General features: G+C 35.3%; 1 protein-coding gene across 10 annotated transcripts in view; it reads left to right on the plus strand.

Annotated features, from left to right (window-relative positions):
* Positions 1-1264: 1264 nt before the first annotated feature.
* The window catches only part of R3HDM1 (R3H domain containing 1), a 100915-nt gene continuing 75449 nt past the window's right edge, over positions 1265-26730 (plus strand). For 6 of the 10 annotated variants that reach the window (XM_069067834.1, XM_069067837.1, XM_069067838.1 and 3 more), the window contains exons 1-4: positions 1265-1403; positions 3800-4013; positions 20065-20106; positions 20605-20697. In XM_069067834.1, the coding sequence (XP_068923935.1) occupies positions 3840-4013; positions 20065-20106; positions 20605-20697 (309 nt within the window). In that variant the 5' untranslated portion in view covers positions 1265-1403; positions 3800-3839. Of the gene's footprint in view, positions 1404-3799; positions 4014-20064; positions 20107-20604; positions 20698-26730 lie in introns of those variants that run through there. The other 4 variants (XM_069067841.1, XM_069067842.1, XM_069067843.1 and 1 more) reach the window with 2 other exon arrangements.

Genomic DNA, 26730 nt, shown 5'->3' on the forward strand with positions numbered 1-26730 from the left:
TTTTTGATAACCTGTTTGCAAGCCAACTACTTATATTAAATAAGACTAAAATGGGCTCAGTGAGTAAGAGCACCGGCCCCAGAGTCGGGATGAACTGGGATCGATTACAGGCTCAGATACTTAGCACCACACCCAGAAATAACTGGCTGTGTAACCTTGAGCAAGTTACTTAACCCCGATTGCTTTAAAAAAAAAAAAAAAGACTAAAATGGTATTGCCTTGAAAACGTGACTTATAGAGTGACTTTGGGGTAATTAGAAAAGAATATTCTGGAGCAGGTAAGTGGCACCGTAAATAAATCACCAGCCCTGGAGTCAGGAGGAACTGAGTTCAAATCCAGACTTTGGGCAAGTCACTTAACCCAAATTGCCCTGCCTTCTCACCTCCAAAAAGAAAAGAATATTCTACATAAGTATTCACATATATGCTAGTTGATATGTGACTGAACATTATAACCTGGTTTTGTAGTATCTTTTTTAACCCTCTAGTTACTGACTTTCAAGTAGGCATTTAAAAATAGGGTTATTCTATTCATTGTATGTCCTCAAGAGTTATCAAGTACTATGGATCTTTTTTCTTTCAAAAACTTTGTGTGGTATATTATAACTTTCTACCTAATGCTTTAAAATTTTCTCAGTGAGGGGCGGCTAGGTGGCACAATGAGTAGAGCGCCGGCCCCGGAGTCGGGAGGACCCGGGATTGGTTCTGGCCTCAGACACTTAACACCCACACGAAAAAACTGTCTGTGTAACGTTGGGCAAGTTACTTAACCCCAATTGCCCTAAAAAAAATTTTTTTTTTTTCAGTGAAATCATCGTTCAGAATAAGGAATATTTATTTTGAACAGAAAAAAATGTGTGATCTCTAACAAACAGTGGTAAAATTGTAAATTACCCTGAAGTGTGCTAGTTCCCTTAGATCAAGGGAATTGATCTGACATCTGTGAATTTATTGGGGGGGGGTATATATTTTGATAACTGCATTTAAATAGAATTGGTTTCTGTTGTAGTCATGGATATTTTATATATTTAACAACATTATTCAGAGAAAAGGGTCCATAAGCTTCACCAGACTGCCAAAGAGGTCCAAAATACAAAACGGTTAAGAACCACTACTATAGATATATTGCTGTAGAAGCTATTATAGTGAATTTTAACTGAGGTTTTTTACTTTTTTTTTTTAATTAAATTTTAGGCCACTAAAAGTGATGATATATATAATCCAAGAAAGTCCAGTTCAGTCCAGAACTCTACACTGTTGATAAGGACATGGGACTCCTCCTACCAGATTCCAGATGGTTCAATACAACTGACATCCTGGCTGACAACTGTGAAAAGGAACCTTGGATTATTTTCTTTTATTTTTGTGGAAGACCACAATCCCAAATCTATAGCACACATCAGGTAATACTGTCTCACCTCCCTAAATCCCCAAAATTTGTATATCAGTGTACTATATTATCCACTACTTTTGTTTTAAAATCCTAAATATTAAAGACAGGAAATAAGATTTTAAAATACAATATTTTTGTTTTACTCTTTCATTACATGATCGGTATAGTTCACTATTGTCTTTTAAATAATTTTCAAGTGTAAGTCAGTTAACTAGAAAAAAATGTTCATTTAAGAAAGGCATATTTTCAATCATTACTTCTGACTCTAAAAATCTACTTCTACTTAATTTGGTGCTGAGAGTTAAAGAAATGAATTTTTGCATTTCTCAATATAAATTAACGTCTATATGACAAATTCTTTTTCCAAAGGAAAGCAGTCTTGGATTTTTGAGATCTCTGTGAAGAACATATTCAGGCTTAAGTCTTTTTAAGGTTTTCACAGTTGAATGCTAAATCAAGACTTCATTTGCTTCCATATCTAACCGTAACCCTAGGCCCTACCATTTTAATGATTCTTAGCCACCATCCTAAACTCCCTCACACTCCTGACCTTCTGCTATTTACTTAACCTTGGGGAATTGCTACCATCTGGTTTCTATACTAGGTACCTCCATTTTCCGTCCTCTCTCTTTTCTGATTCCTCTACAGTGTAGCTTCTGAGCTTATCCAACTGAAATTGCTCTCTCCAAAGTTACCAATGATTCTTTTTATAATGTAACTTTGTTTTTTAGTTAACAAAATTTATTTTCTTTTTAGAGCTTAGCACAGGGACTGACACATCATAAGAGTTTAATAAATGCATTTTGACAGACTGATCAGACTCCTGAGATCTAGCTTTAGCTTTCCTCCCCAGCACTGAAGGTCCTTCCTCAAAATTGCCACTGACCTCCAAATCACCAAATCTGCCTTTTAAAAGTCCTACTTGTCTGTTGACCTAAATATTCTTTCTTCCTCTGAATTAAGATTTACCACAACCCTTCCTCTACTTTTCCTACTTTTTCCCTGCTCGTTGTCTGATTTTCTTATTCTGTATTCTCTTCCCAGCTCTATGTAGTGAATATTAGAATGTCTTACTCCCAGCTTCTACATATTGAATTCCTACTATCCATTCTTTCGAAGCCCAACTCAAATGTTAATTCTTCCATGAAGCCTTTCCTGCTTTCCCTACTCCTTACCTCTGTCAGTAATCGCCTTTGCCTTGTCAGAATTCAGATAGTATTTTGCTTGTCCTTCTCTTCCACTTATGCATAATTACACATAATACTTATTTGTGTTTATCATCTCCCCATATTGGACTGTAAACTTCATGAAGGCAGTGACCATGTCTTAGCTAAACTTTGTCTCTATCCCAAGGCCTAGCACTGTACTCTGCATATATTAGGTGCTTATTTTAAGGATGTGTTGAATTAAATTGAAGTAAGATTTTATGGGGACAGCTAGGTGGTTCAGTGAACAGTGTCAGGCCTCAAGTCAAGAAGAATCATCTTCCTGAGTTCAAATCTGGCCTCAGACACCAGCTGTGTAACCCTGGGCAAGTCACTTAACCCTGCTTGCCTCAGTTCTTCATCTATAAAATGAACTGGAGAAGGAAATGACAAGCCACTCCAGTATCTTTGCCAAGAAAACACAAATGGAGTCACAAAGAGTCAAACATGACTAACGTGACTGAACAGCCACCAATTGATAGCTACTCCAGAATCTCAGAACTGTGGAGAAGAAAGAATAGAGGGCTGCTATTTTGCTACTACTCTATCCCTTTCTTTTCATGATATCCTAGGATTTCCATGATCTAGATTCTTCAGTGAAATCTGCTTCTTGACACTTCTTAACTAGATATTTTGGATAGAAATTTGTTGCATTTATTTCCCTGACTAAAGGTACTTGCCCAAACTTATTAGGTTTGAGGTTTGTTTTTTGTTGTTGTTTTTTCTTTTTGGAGTAGGCTAAGGCAGGGCGATTGGGGTTAAGTGACTTGCCCAAGGTTACAGGGCTAGTAAGTGTTGTAAGTGTCTGAGGCCAGGTTTGAACTCAGGTCCTCCTGACTCCAAGGCTGATGCTCTAATCACTGTGCCACCTAGCCACCCCTATTTTGTTTTTTTTTTTTAATGTGGAGTGTTGGAGCCTTGTCTTTCAGTAGTTTTCCCTCAGATAAAAAGTAGTAAAAGGAAAATCAAAAAATAGTGAAGGATATTCCAATCATTAAAATCTCCATGAAAATTAGAATGGGAGAAAAATATTTATTCTAGGCACAAATTATTCTAATATCTTTTTGGAGACAAATGTTTCCTGATTAGTTCATGGTATATATATGCTGTTCTGATACTGTTGAAATTGGACAAATAACAAATATTTCCTCCTTAAGGAATAAAAAATTATTCTTTCTATGTATTCTTTCCTCCTTCAAAGGCTTCAAGTTTCCTGTAGGATTCTAAAATAACCTTTTCTAATGAGGATGTCTGATACTGTTGTTACTGTAAAAGATGGAACTGATACAATGAAGGGTTTGGAGGCAGAAATGAAAGATGCAGCCAGAGTCGAAAATCTTAACAAATCAGAAAACTATGAGAAGATTTCAGCAGAAAAGAATGAACGTTGTATTGAAAGCAAAATTGATTTACAGGTAAGGAGGATTTTCCCACTGGCATCAAAAGTTGTGTTCAGTGAATGTTTTTGTTTCTTTTCTTGTGAAATATAAGTCTGGTGTGTCCTTTTAGTGTTTGCTGCTGACCATGCCAGCCATCTGATAGGAATATGCTAGTTCTTTGTTACAGTTGTATCATAAATTATATATCCAGAATTACTGGAAATTTTAAAAAATAAAATAACAATTTCTTATCAGAGTCTTAGTGTATCTAGTTTCTGAAGGCTTAGCTCCTCAGTTCTCTGAGAATAAAAAGGCTGAAAAGGCAACCCAAGTCACCTCTTTACTTAATTGGACTGTCTATCCTGAATGAAATTACCTCTGGTTAAAAAAGAAATGTCATGACTGCTCTTGAAGGATAAATAGCTAGCCAGGCATTCTTGGCACCCTTAGCTTACCTCAAAGTTGAAGACAGACCACCAGAAAGAACTTCTGATTTGAAGGTAATATTCAGGATATATGGATAAAGGATGCATTATTTAGTAAATTGTATCTTGGGCAGTGTGGGTTTTTTAAGTTTTTCTAAAATATTACTTTAAAAAATACTATATATTTAAGTTTAGCCATTTTATCAGAGAAGTATAGCAAGAAGTGTAAGAATATGCTTTTCAGGCTGAATGTAGAAGTTGTGGCAAATTGATAGCCACCATTGGACAACGCCATACCTAAATTGTAGGTTCAGGTATTTGTTTAAAGTATGTATGTTTTTATATTTTTTATCAGCAACAAAAAAATGTCATAACATTTATAAGTATTTCACCTCGGTGATTAACTATATTCAAGTAAGAGTATTCTAGGAAGTTAGAGACATTTTTTTAAGATTGTTGAGACTTTTCTTTCCCAGAGTAGATTCTAGTTCTTTTATAATTTCTGTGTTCAAAATCAAAGTTCTCTTGAAATAGAAAAGGAAAAAAATATGTACTTAGCTATAGCCATTTATTAAACAAGTTGTCGACTACAGCACAATTAGTATTACGGTTGTATGCTTCACTAATGGCAGGAATTTGGGTTTATCTCAATGGACTTAAATCAAGAAAACTTAAGTCAACCATGAAACTTTGATTTATTTTCTTTGCAACAGAATAAATGAAAGAAAAGTATTTGTAATTTTACTCTGCCCTCACCAACATAATCAGATGTTTATTTTCTAGAATTGTGCAGCCCTTGAAAAATGGTCAGGAGCCCAGTAGTACCCCAGTAGCATAATCCATTGGTTTAATATAGGGCAAGGGGGGGTCAGCCTCAACTCCTCATCGCCTGTCTTAGGATTTGGTTTTCTCAAATGAGATGTCACATAGAAAGTTTGAAAGAGTGATATTCTGTTGGCATAAATATTGAAAAGAAAAAATTTTAATGACCTATGCATAGCATTTTTAATTTCTACATATAGCGATTTGTTGTTTTCAAACAAAGTAGATGATAAAAATGGAATTACTGATTTTAAGATGGACATGTGTACAGATGGTGCTTTGGAAGAGTGCTATTGATGTGATTAGGTTTGGGGTTTGGTTTTTGGTTTTGTTTTGTTTTATTTTTTAGTTTATTTAATTTTTTCACTGAGTTTATATGAAACAGTAATTTGATATATGATAAAGTGAAGTTCATAGAGAGCAAATGTGATCGTAAAAGTTTGTGACACAGTTACCCTTGACTTAAAATCTTTGAACTGTTTTGTGGGTTAATATATTTAATGGGGTATTTTTGTTTTCATTTTACCCTGATAAATGCTATAGTAGATGAAGCAAATTTTCAGCTTGAAAAAATTAGTAATTTTGGTTATATGACAGGGCTAATCCTCTTGTGTTGATTAAATAACTCAGAATCACATAAAGCATATTCTCTTATCCTACATGGTTAGGAAACGTGGAATCTGGATAAAAATATATTCTGGCTATTAGAAACTTAGCAAGCCGAGTCAAGAAAACACTATGTACATCAATGATTACAATAACATAAAGAGAAAGAACCACTACAAAACAATTTAAACTGGATTTTGCAAAAGTATAAAGAACAAGCTTAACCATAAACCAGAGATAGCAAAAGATAACGTCGCCTGAATTCTTTGCAGAGAGAGACAGTCCATGCTTATGGTACATTGCATATAAATGTCAGATTTTTTTTTCAGTATGTTATTAATTTCCCGATTTTTTTCTTTTCTTTTTTTTTTCTTTTTGGAGGGAGGAAGGCAGGGCAATTGGGGTTAAGTGGCTTGCCCAAGACCACAGGGCTAGTAAGTGTTAAGTGTCTGAGGCTGGATTTGAAGTCAGGTCCTCCTGACTCCAGGGTCGTGCTCTATTCACTGCACCACCTAGCTGTGCCTCCTCTTCTTTTTTTTCCTAAACATTTGAATTTAAAACTTTGAATTCCATATTTTTTTCTCTTCCTCCCTCGTCACCCACCCTTACTGGAATGATAGGCAATTCAATATAGGTTATAAATATGTAGCTAAGCAAAACATTTCCATAGTGGATATAGTGTGAAAGACTGACTATATTTCCCTCCATCCTATCCCACCCCCACTTGTTCTATTCTCTACTTTGATCCTGTCCCTTTTCAAAAGTGTGTGCTTCCAACTTTCCTCCCCTCCATCATCCCCCTCTCATCCCCTTCCCCCCTACTCTCCTGTAGGGCAAGATACCCAATTTAGTGTGTATGTCATTCCCTCCCTAAGCCAAATTCAGTGAGAGTGAGGTTGACTCATTCCCTTTTGCCTTCCTGTTCTTCAGCTCCATTGTCAGTTTTCCCTTGCCTCATTTATTTGAGATAATTTACCCCATTCTGTCTCTGCCCATCTCCTCTCATATTCCTCTCTCACCTCTAAATTTCACCTTTTAAGTATCATCCCTTCCTATTCACTTGGTCCTGTGCCCTTTGCCTATGTATACCTGTACACATATATACACACACTCATATATGTATTCATACACACATATACCCTGCATATATAATATAGACATATATGTATGTGTACATATACACACACACACACATTTATATTCCCTTCAACTACTCTCATACTGAGAAAAGTTCCATAAGTTACAATTATCGTTTTTCCATGTAGGAATGTAAATAGTTTGACTTTGATAAGTTCCTTATGATTTCTTTTCCCTCTTTACCTTCTCATGCTTCTATTGATTCTTGTATCTGAATGTCAAATTTTCTGTTCAGCTCTGGTTTTTTCATCAAGAATACTTGAAAGTTCTCTATTTCATTGCATGACCATATTTTCCCCTGAAGTGTGATACTCAGTTTTGCTAGGTAGGTGATTCCTGGTTTTAATCCCAGCTCCTTTGACCTCGGGAATATCATACCAAGCCTTCAATCCCTCAGTTTAGAAGCTGCTAGATCCTGTGTTATCCTGATTGTGTTTCCACAATATTCAAATTGTTTCTTCTTGGCTGCTTGTAATATTTTCTCCTTATCTGGGAATTCTGGAACATACCTATAATATTCTATATCTATATAATATCTATAATATTCCTGGGAGTTTTCTTTTTGGAATCTTTTTCAAGAGGTGATTGGTGGAGTCTTTCAACCTCTATTTTGTCCTCTGGTTCTAAAACATCAGGGCAATTTTCCTTAAGAATTTCTTGAAGGATGATTTCTAAGTTCTTTTTTTGATCATGGCTTTCAGAAAGTCCAGTAATTTTTAAATTATCTCTCCTGGATCTGTTTTATAGATCAGTGGTTTTTCCAGTGAGATATTTCACATTTTCTCTCTTTTTTCATTTGTTTGGATCTGTTTAATGTATCTTGATTTCTCATAAAGTCACTAGCTTCCATTTGCTCCAGTCTAATTCTGAAGGAATGATTCTCTTCAGTGAGCTTTTGAGACTCTTTTTCCATCTGGCAAATTCGGCTTTTTAAGGCATTCTTCTCCTCGTTGCCTTTTTGAGCCTCTTTTGCCATTTGAGTTAGTCTATTTTTTAAGGTGTTATTTTCTTCAGTCAGGTTGTTGACTCTTCATGATTTTCTTGCATCATTCTCATTTCTCCACTTCTCTTGTTTGGTTTTCAAAGTTGTTCTTGAGCTCCTCTATGGCCTGTAACCAGTTCGTATTTTTCTTGGAAGCTTTTGGTGCAGGAATTCTGACTTCATTGTCTTCCTCATGTTCCATCCTTTGATCTTTTTTACCCCCAAAAAAGGAATGCAAAGTCAGATTGCTTTGCTTGCTCATGTTGCCACTCAGTTATTTGACTTTTGATCTTTTTGCCACAGTAGAGCTCTGCTTCCGGAGAGGAGAGCTTTGTCCCAAATTGCTGGGGTTTTGCAGCTGCCGGAGCTATTAGTTAGTTGGGTGCCCTCTCAGAAACCTCACTGCCTATAGCACACTGGTCAAGCACCCCAGGACCTCTACCCTAAACTGCGATCCAGATCCAAGCAGGTTAAAGCAAGAATGAATACCCCTCAGACTGGTCACGTGGTCCCCCTACAATCTGCAAGCCAGGAGCTCTGAAGCAGCCACGCAATGATGGCTGCTGCACCTCAGCCACTTCTCCCTCTGGAAGCACAGGCCGTATTGCACTCCCGGACCCCTGTTCCCACAAAGTGCACTCTGAACTCTCACTTTGTCTTTGGCATTTATGGGTTGATAATCCTGAAAACCGCCACAGCTGCTGGTGATCCACTCTCTTTTATCCCTTGTTAGAGACTACCAATGCCACTGCTATAATCAAACAACAGGAAAATACTGAATTGTAGATTTTCAAGTCCATCCAGCCAGGACAGGTTGTGGCCGCCCTCAGGCTAGAACCATGGGCTCACACAGGGCTGGGCTCTGCTTCCACCGTTGCTGCATTGGACCCTTCCTGTCAGGCTGCCTTCAGTGGGAGGTTTGTTTCTGTCTATCACTTTGTGGGTTCTGTAGCCCCAAAGTTTGTTTAGAGTCATTTTTATAGGTATTTGAGGTGGTTATGGAGGGGGCATATAGAGTTTTCCTGCTTCTACCCTGCCATCTTGTCTCCAACCCCCCCCCCCATCCCTCCCTCTCTTTTTAAAAGAAATCCTTAAAAGGGATAGCTCTGGAAAGGGGAGTCCAGAAGAGATAAAGGGAAATGTAGGCAATGTAAAAATAATAAGAAAAAAGAAAATCTATTATTTTTTATAAGATAAAATAGAGCTAGAAAAAATAAGGACTTAAGTTCGATACCATTTATGAAATAGCGAATTTAAAATGTAGTAAAATATATTTGCTCACAACTAAATATAATTTTATCTTCTGGTGATTCTGGAGGAGTATCTCAAAGTCATTGTTGTAACACTAGTTTTCATGCCTGTCACATTTTTTTTAAATATCATACTGATTAAACCCACTTTAACCTTATCCTGAGTAATAATGTGTATGCCCATTTTATTCTACTTATTCTTAAAATACATCACCTTCACCTTCCTTATCTCTTCAGAAAGAGAGAGAGAGAGAGAGAAGGGGTTGGACTCAGGGATCTCTAAAGTTCATCCTAGCTCTAAATCTCTATTTGAAAATCTACAATTCAGTATTTTCCTGTTGTTTGATTATAGCAGTGGCATTGGTAGTCTCTAACAAGGGATAAAAAAAAAAGTAAATATATGCCTCATACAAAAAATATATGTGCATTTTTTAAAAAGCTCTTCTGTTTATAAACAAGAATTTACCTGATAATACTTTGAATATTTGATTAAAACCTTTTTTTTTATTAAGGAATTTTTTTTTCATCTGGTCGTTAAAAGTTTATATTATGAAAAATTTTGTGAAACACTTAAAAGAAAAATACACATCAAAATATCTGAGGTTTCACCTCACTCCCAGCAAACTGGCAAAGGTGATAAAATATGGCAATAATCAATGTTGGAGGAACAATGGAAAGATGGACACATTGACACATTGATAGAGCCATGAACTGGTCCGACTGTTCTGGGAGGAAAGTGACTAAAATTTCTAAGTTTTGAAACTAAGAGATCCTACTACTAGGTGACCACCCAATGGAATTCAAAGATAAAAAAATTAATGATGGGGCGGCCAGGTGGCGCAGTGAGTAAGTGCCGGCTCCAGAGTTGGGAGACCTGGGATCGAAACCGGGCTCAGATACTTAGCATTCACCCAGAAACACCTGGCCGTGTAACCTTGAGCAAGTTACTTAACCCCAATTGCTTAGGGGCGGCCAGGTGGCGCAGTGAGTAAGAGCACCAGCCCCAGAGTCAGGAGACCTGGGATTGAATCCAGGCTCAGATACTTATAGCACCATACCCAGAAATACCTTGAGCAAGTTACTTAACCCCAATTGCTTAAAAAAAAAATTAATGATTCCATATTAGCCAAAATATTTAGGGCAGTATTTTTTTTTCCTTTTTGGTAAAAGAGAATTAGAAAGATGTATTCCCTTAAATTGAGGAATGGCTAAGCAAATGGTGGTACCATAAATGTAATGAAATTAATATCACTGTACTATAAGAAATATTGGGTATGAAAACTACAAAGAAGCATGGGAAGATATTTTAAATTAACATATTTAACATGAAATAATCAGAACCAGGGAAACAGTGTAAATGAAAAGAACAAATAAAACTAAATGCTGCATAAGTATAATGACCAAGCTCGGTCCTAAAGAAAAAACCAAGAAAGAACTCAGTCTTGGTAGAAGTAGGAGAACTATGAGAGTATGTAATATAGCATATCCTGTCAGACTTGGTTAATGTATTGATTTTGATAAACTATTTTTTGCTTTTTTTTTCCCCCCATTAAAAAATGGGGAAGGTGGGGCGATCAGGTAGCACAGCAAGTAAGAGCACTGGCTCCAGTGTCAGGATGACCTGGAGATCGAATCCCGGGCTCAGACACTTAGCACCCACCCAGAAACACCTGGCTGTGTAACCTTGAGCAAGTTACTTAACCCCAATTGCTTAGGGGCAGCCAGGTGGCTCAGCAAGTAAGAGCACCAGCTCCAGTGTTGGGATGACCTGGATCAAATCCAGGCTCATATACTCAGCACCACACCCAGAAATAAGTGACCATGTAACCTTGAGTAAGTTACTTAACCCCAATTGCTTTAAAAAAAAAAATGGGGAAGGAACATCTTTGGAATTAATGGTGATATAAGAATAAAAGAAATGAATTTATTTTTTAAGTTTACATCAAAATAATTCCATCAGATGAGAATACCTGATGGTAGTAGGAGCAGCAAGTAACATTTATATAGCTCTTTAAAGTTTGCAATGCACTTTATATATGTCATATAAAGAAAACTGCAGGCATACAAAAATCATCTAAAAGACCATTAGGTCCCAGTTGACATCATTGTTTATAAGTAATTCTTCTAAAGTGTTGCCTACCTCTGCCTTTTTTCTTTTTTCTTTCAAAGAAAAGGAAAAAAAAAAAGGGATGTCTCATTTTGGTTTTCTTTTTAGTTTTTCTCTGTATTTTGTCCATAACCTTTTAAAGAGATTGATGAACTAACAGGGAAGGTTTTTTTGGTTTTGTTTTGTTTTGGTTTTTTAAATTTCTTAAGAGTTGGGCCTGTCTCTCTAAAATAGACATTTAGATAATTTACATGCTAGGGGAGCATAAATTTTAAAGACATTAGCCTCATTTGATTAACAAGTCCTATTTTTAATTGAGATCTAGGAGGTTGGGCTTAGCAGAGAGGTCAATCAGTTCAAGCCCTACCATTACACTAAAAAGAGCACAGTGGTTTTAGGATGAGAAGACCTCAGCTTAGATAATTATTATTCTGTGACCTTGGTCATATGACTTAAGCTTTCTGCATTTTAGTTTAAATATAAATGAAGGGATTGGATTAGATGGCCTCTGAGATCCCTTCCAGTTCTGAATTTATGATCCCATAATTCCAGATCCAGGAGACTTTCAGCAGTCTCTTTGTTCCCTCCCGTTTACCCAGACTATTATAGCAGCTTCCAAACAAGTTGCTATACCCCCAGTAACGTTCTTAATCTTCGCTCGATGCTATTGCAGTTTAGGCTTGCCAGTGTACATATATAAATACATAGATATCACATAAACTCCCTTCCCAAAAATAGTCAATATCTTTTGAGTGCATCAATTGAGCAAGAGGAAGAATGTGAGTTGGACTGCACATTGGAAATTGTGCAGTGTCTTCAAACATCTCAAACTGCCCATTCCTACAAAAGTTCATCTCTTTAAAACCCAATTTCTCAGTGATGACTCAAAATGATGAAGCACCATGATCTGCATGTTGCCAACAGTGATTTACATGTAAGAAGTGATATAGAGGATATTACCAAGAATTTGGTTGCCCAGAAAGCAGGTGAGCTAGACATATATCAAGAATAAAGGGGGGCAGCTAGGTGGCACAGTTAATAGAGTACCAGCCCTGGAGTCAGGAGCACCTTAGTTCAAATCCAGCCTCAGACATTTAAAACAACAACAACAACAAAAAAACCTAGCCATGTGATCTTGGGCAAGTCACTTAACTCCAATTGCCCTACCTTTCCCCCTCCAAACAGGAAAAAAAATACAGGAAACTAAGTGGGCAATTTGAGTGGTACATTGGGACCTCCAATATACAGAAAGAAGAAAAAGATGAAAGGAAGGATTCCCATATATTTCATCTTGTTAAAGTCATGCAATAAAATGTAGACAAGAATCACACAAGACAACACCTTGTGGAAGCATTGAAATCTACCTCATTAAAAGGAATATAACCCAAAGATGAAGTCATGTACTTCTTTCAAATTAAAGTTGGTACATATTTGTAATGGTTTACCATGGGATCCAGGCTGATTTAGGAGAGAGACGTCAGGTAAGCAATGGGAAAAATTGGGACAGATAAAGGGCCTGAAAGTTAGAATAAAAATGGGATAGTTCCCATGAATGAAAATAGTAGGATAGAGAGGAAGCATTGTAATTAGAGATATCAGAGTCTGAGATCTTGTTATAAAATTGTATTCATTTTGAAGTAACTTTACAGGTAAACAAGTTCTGAACCAGAGTTCTGAACCTCTATTATTACAGACCAGCTGAAAAATGTGGAAGATCTTTTATTTGGTCACCCAGCACTTCCTCTGGCATAATTAGACAATACAAGGGTATTTGCAAAAAGCCTCTACTAGTTCTGAAGATACAGTCAAGAAGTCCATGAGCTCTTTGCAAATATTGCCTTTATCATCATGACCAAGATCTTTCTAACACTCCTGTTTGATATCACTTCTATCTCATATTTAGTTGTGGATCAGTACTATATATGTAAAAATAGACTTGAAAAGGCCATCTGTGTGTGGCATACTAAACCCATCCCAGATCCACTAAATTTCATGTTTCTAGCAACTAACTAGTTAATATTTCTGACCACATTATTAGAACTTGTCATTTTGTTCTTTTCCTGACCTGTTACTGATTCTAATGATAGAATAATTATCCTAATTGTTATTACTGTAATAGCTAATAATTATAATAGTTATAGTAATTATATTTTATTAATTGCATAATAATAGTAATTGTAATAGCTAACATTTATATAGCACTTTAAGGTTTGCACATATTATCTCATTTCCTCCTCACAACAGCCCTATCAAGTAGGTGTTATTATTATCCCTATTTGAGGAAACTTAGGCTGAGACAAGTTAAGTGACTTTGCCTAGGGTTATACAGTTGATAAATATTTCTGAAGCAGAATTTGAAATCAGCTTCACTTCAGTTATTTCTGAAGTGGTGATGAAGTTGTCCACTCTTGAGTAACTATTATGAAATCTTGCATGTACAGTACTAATACTTTCCCAGAGGGTTGCCCTTCATTTGTGGAAAGAAGTCTTTTAATAAAGATGTAGATTGGAGAGTTGGCACTTAATAAAAGACTACAGTTTGTACTTGGTGAATGCTATTCCTCGTTTGTCTCTTCTGGACTCTTAGTTTTATTCAATGTTAAAATTTTCTTTTAAAAATGTATATTTGTATCTTTTATTATTATGTCACCTTTATTTTCTATATATGTTCATCTCTCCTCTCTCCAGAAAGCCATCTATTTTAATAAAGAATAAAAGGGGTAGAAAAAAGAAATCTGTTCTGCAAAATTAACCAATCCATTAGCCAGGTCTAACTGTACATGCAACATTGGTTCCACACCTATATGTGTTTGTTTCTTTAAATGTATGTGTTTATCTCTAAAGTAGCACTTTCCTTCTTTCTTTGAGAGGAGGTTAATATCTAGATTATACTACTTCTGCTGCTGCCATTATATGTCTCCAAAGGAAGCCCAGAGTTCTGAACCTCTGTTATTACAAACCAGCCACAAGACACCAAAGAATATGGAAGAACTTTTATTTGGTCACCCAGCACTTCCTCTGGCATAATTAGACAATACAGAGGGATTTGCAAAAAGCCTCTACTAGTTTTGAAGATACAGTCAAGAAATTTATGAACTCTTTGCAAATATTTCCTTTATCATCATGACTTTGGACAGCAGAAGGTCTATATTTTTATTAAGGATCTGTCCCCATCCTAAGTCTGGGACTCAGTCATAAAAATGGCCCACTTCTTTCCTGTTATGGATCACTGATAAGCCATGGAAAACTGTTGCTTTTTACTCCATAATATTTTCTTCCTCTGTGCCTTTTTTCTATATACATTTATGCCCAACTCCACATTACAGTTTTTTTTACATTTCTGGATAATACTATTCATAACCTTTCCAGTTAAGGTATCATTTTTAATTCTGGGACCAACTTGCTGACCATCTATACTTTATTAACCCTATATACTGATGGGCAAACTCTATAAGTTGTTTAAGAGTGTTCTGAGGCTTGAAGTAATCAGTACATAGTCATCCTCAAACAGAAGAGTCTGCAGAGTTCATCAGCCGCAGATATAATCCCTCCTCAGTTTGAACTCTGTGCTGAATCTTCTTCACAATGGCAAAACCCCTTCCTTCTCCATGTTTTATGCCTTACCTGATGTTTGTGACTGAAGAGAGTTATGTCTCTTTTTCTAAAGAATCATGAATGATTTTGATGTATGGAAAGGGAGACACTTTTATATTTAAAATTATTTTTATTTTCAGTTCCAGATTTTCTCCTTATCTCCACCCCCTCCCACACCCATTGAGAAGGCAAGAAATGATACCAATACATATGAAATCTTGTAAAGCATATTTCCACATTAGCTATGAAGAAAAAAAGAGGGAAAAAAATATGATTCAATGTGTACTCAGAATCCATCGGTTTTCTATGTGGAGGTGAATAACATTTTTCATCATTAGTCCTTTGATATTATCATGGGTTATTGTATTGATCAGGGTTGCCAAGTCTTTCATAGTTGACTATTGTTGACAGCATTACCATTACTATGTTCATTGTTTTCCTGGTTCCCCTCACTTCACTCTGTATCAGTTCATGTAAGTCTTCCAGGGTTTTTCTGAAAACATCCGCTTCTTCATTTCTTATAGCACAACAGTGTTCCATTACAATCATATGCCATAACTTATTCAGCCATTCCCCAATTGATGGATATCCCTTCAATTTCCAACTCTTTGCCACCACAAAAAGAGCTGCTACAAATATTTTTGTACATATGGGTACTTTTCCTTTTTCTTTGATCTCTTTGGGGCATAAACATAATGAATGTATTTCTGAATCAGAGGTTCTGTACACTTTTATAGCCCTTTGGGCATGGTTACAGATTGTTCCCCAGAAAGGTTGGACTAGTTCACAGCTCTACCAGCAGTACATTAGTGCACCTATTTTCCCACATCCTCTCCAACGTTTGTCATTTTCCTTTTCTGTTACCTTAAATAATCCAGTGGGTATGAGGTGGTACCTCAGAGTTTTAATTTGCACTTCTTTGATCAGTAGTGATTTAGAGCATTTTTTTTTAATGTGACTATTGGAAAAGAGCTAAGGTGGCTTATTGCTCTACCAAATCAAATGCTTTTTCATTGTCAACCAGCAGTATATTCACAAGGATATGCTATTCTCTACATTCTTCTATCATTTGTAAAATAGTGAATCACTTGTGAAATGTGAAACATCATTAAATATCACTTATTGAAAACTTGTTTGTTCTCTACTAATAATGTTCTAGATGTCCTCAATTTGCATATAGAGAACCAATAAAGATTCTTTGGAGACAGAAGGCACATAGATCAGTGGTTAATCAATGTTCTCTCATTCCCCTTTTTCAATATTAATAAGGTTCAGGGTTTTTTCTCATGCTTTTATTCATCTTTAAGGTCCTCAAAATTGTGTCGCCTCCAGCATAGAACATTGCATTCAGTCCAATCCATCTGCTTTTTTCATCTTTGTTCTCTTTAGTGCTATTTCTTGAAGCCCTCTAAGCAAATTCAAGAGTGGTTCCTCTTTATTTTGGGGGGGGAGGGAGGGAATGTTTGTTATATTTGTACATATCTTTCCATTTTTCTTTTTGTTTTCCTTCCTTCCTTAAGCCCCTTAGAATGATTTTGCTTGCCTGGAAGTCTTGCTAGCCTTTAGCTCTATACTTCCAAATAAAGTACGTTCTTCAATTTTGATTTTCACCAGTGTTTACCCTGAGCTCTCACAACCCACAAATCTATTGACATTCAATTTCTTCTTGGAACTGGAAATAGATGGATCTGTGAATGGCTCCAAACAAAGAACTACAACTCAGACAGAGCTCATGTCCACCTCCCCCATCTTAAAAGGTTTTGTCTTGGTTTCTTTTTTAACCCAAGTATAGAAGTATATAGAATTTTGAATAATCAGCCTATCATTCTAGCCTCTCAAGATTTTTTTGTTCTAATTATGTCGTGCATCATGTTAATTAACTATTCCTCCTAGCCTTGTGTCATCTACAAATTTTAGAAGCATTCCACCTATGATTTCATCTATATCATTGATGGAAAATAATGAACAGCACAAGGACTGTATCCCTGGGGCACACTACCATGGAAAAATACCAGTTAATACTTAAAGTGAAACTTCTTTTAGACCAAATAGCCAAAAAAAAAAACCAAATTCATGGTGATCTCTGAAAACATCACAATCACTTGCTAACCCTAAAGAATACATCCTGATCTCACGGAATCCTTTGATTCCTGGACTCCTCAATTGCCTAGTTGATTAGTGTTTTTTGGTTAATGGTTCTGTCCTGAGTGCTTCTTACACTATATTCTTATACAAACTCATGTCATGATCAGTCGCTGTGACTCAAAACCTACTCTTGCCCATGAAGTTGCCACAGACAGGCCTTGCTCCTGTCTTAATAATCTGAAATTCAACTTGAAATGTATTTGGTGTGTTTTAAATAATTTTAAAAGATAAATTCTTTAACAGAACAAGATTTTCATTAGAGTACAATTTTATAATTTTTAATACAATATTGTTTTATCTCTTTGCCCATATTTTGAAGTATACAACAATAAATGAAGATATAATTTCTTTGTTGTTTTCTGTATATTGTGTTTTCATATACTTAACCAAGACTCCAACACTTAGTACAGTGCCTTTCATATAATCATTACTAAATGCTAGCTAGACTGATTGCACTCCAAAATTCCTTACTCTCTTCTGTAACCAGTCACAGAACAGTTTGTGGCATCATTCTCAAATTCAGGTCTAATATTGGATATTTTGTGCTTTTCATATTGTTTTCTTCCTGCCCTGATACCATAATATGAAACAAAGTACCTAAGAAGTAAAAGTTTTCCCTCGACCTTTTAGAAAAGCTTCTAATTCCTATAACGGTGAAATTAAGTTATAAGGTTAAAGTGGGCACTAAAATCGTGCTGCAGAGTGTGATTTGAAATGGAGGAGGTTCGTATTTGTAGCAATAGCTTGGCTTGTGAATCCATAACCAAGAAAAAGACAAAACAAGTCATTTATCTAAACCGAGGCAAGCTAGTTTACTATGCTTTTATATATTTTGGAGCAGTCTATTTTGTTGCTCATTTTCTTGTGTCAGTACAAATCATTTCAGCAAGTATATATGCTGTAATTTCTGTGGATGCACAGCTCTTTTTAAGTTTATGGTTTCTATACCAGCTTTTATATTTGTTTAAAGAGTAAAAATAATAAGTTATTCTCTTCTCTCTACTTCCTTTTCTATGTTAAATAAGAATACAGAACAATCTATTCTGTTGACCTTTTTTACTCCCTTGGGGCTTAAATAAGCGTATTAATCATAATGTATCTTTTTCTAGCAACAACATATCCTTTTAAAAAAAAGTTATTCTTTTAAACCCTGACCTTGAGATATCAAATTTCTGCCTCCATTTTCTTCTAATATTAGATACAAATGTTACTTCCAAACAATTAGTAATCCTCTTCGTACAAATTAAAGGGGAGGATAAGAAGAGTGGGTGAAGGTACTAAATGTAACTGATACAGAAGCAGTTTCTTGGCAACGTTGCTCAGTGCATGCTGTGTGTGTGCCTGTGTGCATTTATTTAAAATCACTTAATAGAATTTATTTTTTAAATAAACTACCTTTGATTTCAGTGGAGCAACTTGAAAGCCTCTTCTAAAGTAAACTGGGATAATTTGGTAATTATTTAGGGTTTTTGATATAGTTTGGTTTTCCTGAATGAAAAGCATTATTAAGGAATAAATTTCAACTCCTAATTAAACAGTGAATTTAGTGATGTAACTATTTTGACATAAGGTTTTATTGTTATTTGTGTTTTAGAGTGAAATAATGAAGCATTATTTATTAATAATAAGTCATATGGTGCATTAAAATTTGCAAAACACTTTCCTCACAATGGCCCGCTGAGGTAAATAGTGATAATGCAAGTATTATGCCATGTTATAGCTGATGACACTAAGATGCAAAGTAGGCTCCATACCCTTGGCCAGGCACTCAGATTTAAAAGTCTTATGACTCCAAAACTAGTTTTATTTATCTACAACATATTACTTCACATGTCCTTGAAGGTGAGAACACATTAATCCACACTTCACTGCTTTTATCTTGGTACTTTGTGTGCTTTTGTACCATATCTTTTCCTGGATTTTGCAATTTTGGGTCTTGATTTCAGAATATTTCCTTTTTTTAATCTCACCTATGTAAGAACTGGAAGTTGGATCCTGTGTGGTTTTTGTTTCTTTTTGTTTTTACTCTAAATCACCAGTCCTGCAGCTTGTTTCCCAAACTGAAAACTTGGTGCAGTCAAAGAATTATTCCTTGAACGTAGCGTTCCCCACACTGTTTCATTTGGTAGGAATAGAAACTGCCTCAAAAAATGATACCAGTTACTTTTTTCTTTAATGTTTAAATATTAAATGAGATACATGTGAAATAATTATTGTAATTTATTTTTCCAATTTGCTCAGAAGTTTCTCTTCCAAACTCTTAACCCCCAGTATGCATATTTTTAAGACAAGTATTTACAAGTCCCAACAGTAATTTTCAAGCCACATGTAAGTGGTTCATAGACAGATTACTTAGGGAAACCCTGCCATTGTGGTTTCTAGTTATGTGATTCAAAGTAAAGGGCACTTTGTCGGTTGGTCATAGCAAAAGGAAAGAAGAGCATCCTGCCCTGTGCTCTTCACTGCCTCAGTTTACAAACTCCATCTGGTGAAAAAAAGTGAATCGCTGCTGAATTAATGATATACCACAGGTAGTTTCACAGGACTCAGAAATTTATCCTTACCTCCACAGGCTGGAGTTTGGAACCTGCCCCCACTCTTTGCTTTCCATTTTTTGTTCCTGTATGGATACTCACTATTGCTTAAAATTCCCCAATTGATTTTTTTTTACAGAATTTAACCAAATTATTACATGATGAAAAATACAAACAAAATCTTTTATAGTGCTGCTATCTTTAAAAAGTTACCTTTGAATTGAAATACAACATGTTCCTGAAATTTTTTGATAAGTGACTATTTACTTAGTAGTAGAAAATGCTGGATTTTGAATGAGGATATAAGCTTTTGCAAAAATATACACCTGATTGGAGAAATCAACATTGGACTGATAGTATTAGGTTTCCCTTCTTTGTTGTTCTTTACATACGGTTAGTTCTTCTGTAGTAACTTGTATATTTAATAACTTCCTCCTATTTCAATGTAAAATTTAATACAAACCTCTCTTATACCCAATATTCAGCGGCCAGTGCAGTCGTTTGGACAGACAGGAAAAAGGTCAAAGGTATAGTAAATACTTGTGTGCTGGCATGTCAAGGGCCTTCCTTCATGCTTGATGAATTCTTGTTTTCATAAAATAACTACATCAAACTTACTTTTGCCATATTTTATTTTTGGCAGAAAGCTTATTTTGTTTTATTTGGGATTTTTGTCTTGCCTAGTTGTCTGCTTTTGTGCATTTGCTTTTATACTTTTGATGGCTTTTTATCCATAGCAAGAGAAAGTAGCTTCGTACCATTCTTTGGGTTTTGTTAGCTTTTTTAAAAATTGGAATTATACCCGTTGCTGCTGCTGTGTGATTTTCAAAGCTTCAACTGCTTGTTTTCCCTTTTAACAAAGGGATTAGTGGTGCTTAATGATACATTTAACTTTGTGTACATTTCATCTACTTTTATATTTGGCAGAAACTATTTATAAAGAATACAAAAAACCCTCTTTAGGGGGTTTTGGATATGCCCTAGTTTTGTGAAATGTAGTGTTAATTATAAATACTTCTCTTTAGTCAAGTTCAAAGTTAAAACTAGTTCGGAGCCTTGCAGTGTGTGAAGAATCTCCACCACCTCCCACAGCGGAGATATCACAGGATGATAACCAGGTAAAATTATTATAATTTGAAGACATGGTAGAAATCATGTATTCCCTGGAGAATGCTTTTTGAAAAAGCTAAGGACAGTGTTTTGTTTTTAGCAGAGAGGCCAAATTGATATTTTTGTTATGGAATGTTGGTGAAAATTTGAAAAAAAAAATCTGTCTTGTCTTAAAGTTCAAAGTGTTTCTCTCAGGAAAAATTAAAACCTCACATGAATTGTTAATTCATATGAGGTATAGTTGTTATTTTAAGTGTCATAAACTGCCATGAAAATGCACTGAAAACATTAAATGAACATTTCAGTTATACAGCTTTAGTTAATAATTGTTCTTAATTTTTGTTCTTGTTTTCCCTTTGACCTTTTAAAAATTGTTTAATATCTATAAGCACCAAAAATTTACTCTCCTTTATTTTCTTTAAAAAAACAAATAGGGCGGCCAGGTGGCTCAGCGAGTAAGAGCACCGGCTCCACTGTCGGGATGACCTGGATCAAATCCGGGCTCAGATACTCAGCACCACACCCAGAAATAACTGTCCGTGTAACCTTTAGCAAGTTACTTAACCCCGATTGCTTTAAAAAACAAACACTTTTTCAGAAAGTGTATGAAGACTGATCAGAAGAGCTCAGATTCCCCTGCTGTTTGTCTACCCTAAATCATTATTCACCCACCACTAACACTTCTTTCCCCCACCTCCACTGACTGGGCAAATTGCTTTTTTCAAGGCAATTTTTATAATAGTGAGGGTTTGGCTTTTTGTTATTTTTTTTTCCAGTTCTGCTATCCCAAGTTCTTCATCTTTTTCTTGTAAAATAAAATATAGAACTCGGGGAATTTGAACAATCCATCCGTTAAGTATTTTATTCTATTTTCCAAGGTCAGGTGACCCAAATCTCCTGAAAGGTTCGCAGCAAATTCCAAATGACTTTTCTTCATGGAAGTATGTTGATTTATTTCTCTTTTTCATATCCATCTACTTGTGAGTAAGAAACTACTTGGCTAAAAACCTATTGTTGGTCTGAGGCTAAATTAGATATGTTGGTGATTTTGACCTAAAATTTCTGACCACTTTCCTTAGGTATCCTGAACAGTTAATTGAATTCTTTCTTTTCCAAATGAAGTTATAATTGCAACTGTAAAATTGTAAGTTCTCCAGATCAAAAGTGTCAAACTTGCACCTGCATGCAAGACTCCCCATGCTGCCCAAACCACATTAAAATGTAATTGGGAAATGCTAAGCAAAACAAAGATACAGTACAACAAAGATTATGTTTGGTTGTGGTTTTCTAAGTCAATATACAGCCCATTTCTATTTGAGTTTGGCTTATTGTTCTAAATATTTTGGTATGGTTGTGGGATATGCTTGTTTTAATTATATACAATTTTAAAATTAAAGGAAGAGGTTATTTTACCTAAAATCAAATATTGTCATTTTACCAATCAAAATTCTTGAATATTTCCTTTCCTAGCCCTTTTAAATGAATTGTTACTTAATTGATCCATAGGGTAAAATGCATAAGTCTCATAATACAGTTTTACATTTTAACCCTTTAAAATTCTAACCCTTCTTTAAAATATGAGTTGCTGAGGTATAATGTTGAATTACCCAAAGACAAGTTAAAAGTTAATCTAAGGTAGACCCACTTAGCACAAAGATTTTGATTGTAATTCCAGAATTATAATTTCCCTGAATTAAAATTATCTGTTTACAGATAAGTTTGAATTCTTTACCTTAAGGCCTCCCAACAGGCCAGTGGAGATTTAGTCAGTTTCAAACTCTACCTGGCTAATCACCATTTAAGGTTATTTTGTCCCTTTTATACTTTCTCTTCCCCATCTAACTCCCTTCCCATGGGAACCATAGCTGGCAGCTGTAATACCACCACCACCACCACCCAAAAACAGGTGAGGATATATTTTGTGAATTGCCTAAGACTTTTTTTCTCCTCTTTCCTATAATTTCCCTTCCACTACTTGATTGGCACCTCCTCCCAAGAGAGACAAATTGAATTTTTTTTTCTCTTTATTAGTAGATTTAATTTTTTTTTTTAAGTTTCAGGCAGGATAGAATCAAGATTATCACAAAACATGAAATTAGGAGACTTTCTTTTAATTTTGATTATTCTCTATAATAGCAGTGATAGTTGAGGATTAACTTGAAAACTTAATTATTTTTAGACTTGATTATGTACTGGCATTAATTTTGAATCTGGTTGTTTTTCAGTAATAAGAGTTTTCCAGTTATTGTTTATGTTAAATGAATCACAATCTGTTGAGGTCTCACTCTTGAATTGTACAGGACTAAAAAATAATAGTTCATGCCCCAAAGAGCCTTAACATTCAGTGGAGAGAGTATAAACAAAAAGTAAATATGTGTCAACACAAATATTGTAAGCATAAAAGCAGGTGAAAAACCACTTGGGGCTCAGTCTATGCACAATAGGTAAGGATTTGATACATTCTTTAAATAACTGCCAGGAAGATATGGGCAAGGTTTAGTAAAGGGCAGGAGGAGATGAACGTTAAATTCAGAAAGGAGGGGAAAAGACACTCATTTGTATTCTTTGCCTGAGCAATGGATGTCACCCTTTAAAACTTTATTAGAACTCTTTTTAAAGGAGCCCTTTGCTTTCTTGGTCTTTGGTTTTGTTGCCGTAGGTAGCTCCCAGCAAGGAATCTCCTACCAGTACAGATCTGAAATTATTCTGCAATTTATGGTCTTAAAAGTGTTGTCCAAAGCTAAAGTGCCAAATGTGACCTACAGTATGTGGTAGCCTATAATTTTCCCTACTGTGACCTGAATCAGATTAAAATTCAATTGGGAAATATTTAAAAGAATTTTTTTTTTTTTTTTTGCTTTTTGGAGGGCAATTGGGGTTAAGTGACTTGCCCAAGGTCACACGGCTAGTATTTGTGTCAAGTGTCTGCGGCTGGATTTGAACTCAGGTCCTCCTGACTCCAGGGCCGGTGCTCTATTCACTGTGCCACCTAGCCCCCTAAAAGAATTTTTAAATAAAATAAAACATAGATATAGTTGATATGTGGTTTTCTTGGTCAGTGTGCATGTGCAGGGATCCTTACATACAGATTAGTGGTTTCTCTGTCTATTTGAATTTGACACGCGTTCCTCCCCTCAAAAATATTAACACCACTAGCCTAGAGCACTGATAGTTGATAGTTTATGTCTTGTTTGGGGTCAAAACACCCAGTAATATGTAAGAAGTAGGACTTGAACCCAGATCTTCCTGACTCAGGTAAGTCTCTCAGCCTACTAGGCCAACCCGCCTCTTATCTAGTGGACAGCAAATTTAGGAAGTTTCCTATATGGACCATAGACTACAGAATTTGAAATGATTTTTTTTTTAAGGATTCCACTACTTTTTTCCTCTTTGCTTTCTTTTTTTCCTTAATTCCTTGACCTATAAAATTTAACTCTATTCCTAAACAATTAGATGAAATATAGTTTTGTTTGTAATTGGTTATCATATTTCGTTAAAGGTTGATGCAGATAAAGAAAACGTTCTATGATCATCTATCCCTCTAGCATTAGCTAGCTATGCTGTAGGTGTGTGTAATTGATCAAAAAGGATACAGATACAGATGGCTCATCACAAATCCATTACTACTCTGAGACAAAGAACTGAACTGGTGGCACAGTAGATAGAGCACTGCACCTAGAGTCTGAAAGACCAGAGTTCAAATTCAGCCTCACACATTTACTAGCTTTGTGATTGCCTCATCTATCAAATGGGGATAATGATAATACCCAGAGTTCTTGGGAAGATAAAATGAGATCAGATTTGTAAAGTGTTTTGCAAACCTTAAAGCACTATATAAATGCTAGCTGTTACTGTTGTCATTATCATTATTATTAAACTGCCCAGCTACTCTTATTAGTGTCTTGGAGATACCATCTTTGAAACATTCCTGTTGTAATAAGATGTGAACTTCCAGTTAACCAAGGTATATTTATATTCATTCATTTATATTTTTTCAGAATAAAATTTGGTGTTTTTCTTTAGAGTTGACAGGTTTATATTTACCTTCCTTTGGCACATTTTCCTATAGTAGTTTCTACCAGTATTTTAAAAGTTAAAATTTTAAAATTTAAAAGGAGGATTATTTGGTCACTCTCAAGTCAGTAGTAGATGGACTTTACCCCTAAGTAAAAACATTGTCTAATAGCTTATTATTATCCAATTTCAGTTTTTGTTTTATCACAAAAGTATGATAAAATACAGTTTATAACTTATAGTAATGAATAGTAATAGCAAGTAAAGTTTCCTTGGAAGTGAGAACAAGCAGTGCCTACTGCATTATATGCATTATATGACATCTGTGTATCTATGAGAATAAAAGGTGTACATAATGATTGAAAAATTCATTATCTTATAGCCATCTAAGTGGCATTATCTTATCAGTTCTACCTCCACATTTCTTCATTCACACAACTTTTATTTCCTACACCCCCTTGTCATATGGGCTACAGCAAGAGCCTCCTAATTGGTCTCATAATTACCAGTCTCTTACTTCTCTAGTACTTCTCCCATACAGCTGTGGAAATAATCTGCCTGTGTCACAGGTCTGGCCATATCATTTCTCCACTCAAAATTTTTAGTAGCTGCTTATTGCCCCTAGCATAAAATGCAATTCCTCAATGTAGCATTAAAAGCCTTACACAATTTGGATCCAGCCTACCTTTCTAGACATATTTCTCACCCCTCAACCCTTTGCATATTCAGCATCCCCACCAAACTCTTGGCCAAATTAATATTGTTTATTAGTAGTCTCCACAAAACATGAAGTATGTTTCCATTATTTCCCTTTTTGATACTCCTTACTTTTTTTCAAAGCTCAGCTCCTGTATCACATGAAGCCAAATTGTTTAGTTAGCTCTCTCTCTCTCACCAAATTATATTGTACTTATTTACTTATATATGTGCTATTCCCTTATAGATGTTAGTCCCTTGAGACTAGGAATACATTTTCTTTCTTTTTCTCTTCCTTTACTCCATCCTTCCCATCATTTCCTTTCCTTTGTCTCTTCTTTTCCTTTCTTCCTCTTTTTGTCCTTGTAGCCCTAGCACCGTAAGCAATGAATAAATATTAATTAAGTTGTTAAATTTTCGCAGGTTCCTAGTCTGAGCTTTGTCCAAGAGAGAAATTCAGAAATAAAAACCATTGAACTACTAAAGTACATCTATCTGGAGACCTCCTAGAGCAGTATTTCATGTTATTCAGAGCCTTTTACCAAAAGGTTTAGAAGTTTTTCAGATAATGAAAATAGTTGGCACAATCTGTTATAAACATGTTACTTGTGAAAATTTAGATTAAAAAAAAAAACCTCCCGGGTATTTGGGTGCATATGTGATTGTAACACATTTACTGCTGTTGAAAAGTGACAATTTTCTTGCTTATCAAACTTGAAACATATGTTGAAACAAAATGAAGCTGAATGCATCTGAAAACATCTGTTTCAGATTTCCTCCAGAGGTGCTAACCCCATTTAATAGTGCTGAAAGCCCTTTGCCCTTGGAGAGCAACCCACTTTTACCTATATTCTAATCTTCTTCATTCAGGAACAGCTTACAGAAAACGCTTAAGTGAACCTGTAGATGGCATGTTAAAAAAATCATTAAGTAATCCTAGTATCATGACCTTCTATGATAAGATACCATTCTAAATACTTTCCTGCTAATTCACTTGTCTTAGAAAACTGATTTTTTTTAAAGATTGCATAACTAAATATCTGAAAAGTTCAAATGCATTTAAGAGATTTATAGCTTGTGAACTGTGAGAAAAAAAGCAACTTTACTATATAATAGAATGTCAGTTCTATCTTATTTTAATGAAGTAATTTCAGACTTTTGGTTGATATGTACTTGGAATTGCAGTTATAATCATACTTAAAACCACTGAAGTAATGAGCTTCTAAATTACACTTCACATTTTTCTAGGATACTAAAATATGGAAGAAATACTTGGTAGAAAAGTCTAAAGGAAATACATGAGATTGTCATCATACAAAAACTTTTTTTTT

This window comes from Petaurus breviceps, unplaced genomic scaffold (assembly GCF_028583685.1).
Source record: "Petaurus breviceps papuanus isolate PSGF00001 unplaced genomic scaffold, PetGlider_PUasm1.0 90752, whole genome shotgun sequence".
In the NCBI taxonomy this organism is placed as follows: Eukaryota; Metazoa; Chordata; class Mammalia; order Diprotodontia; family Petauridae; genus Petaurus; species Petaurus breviceps.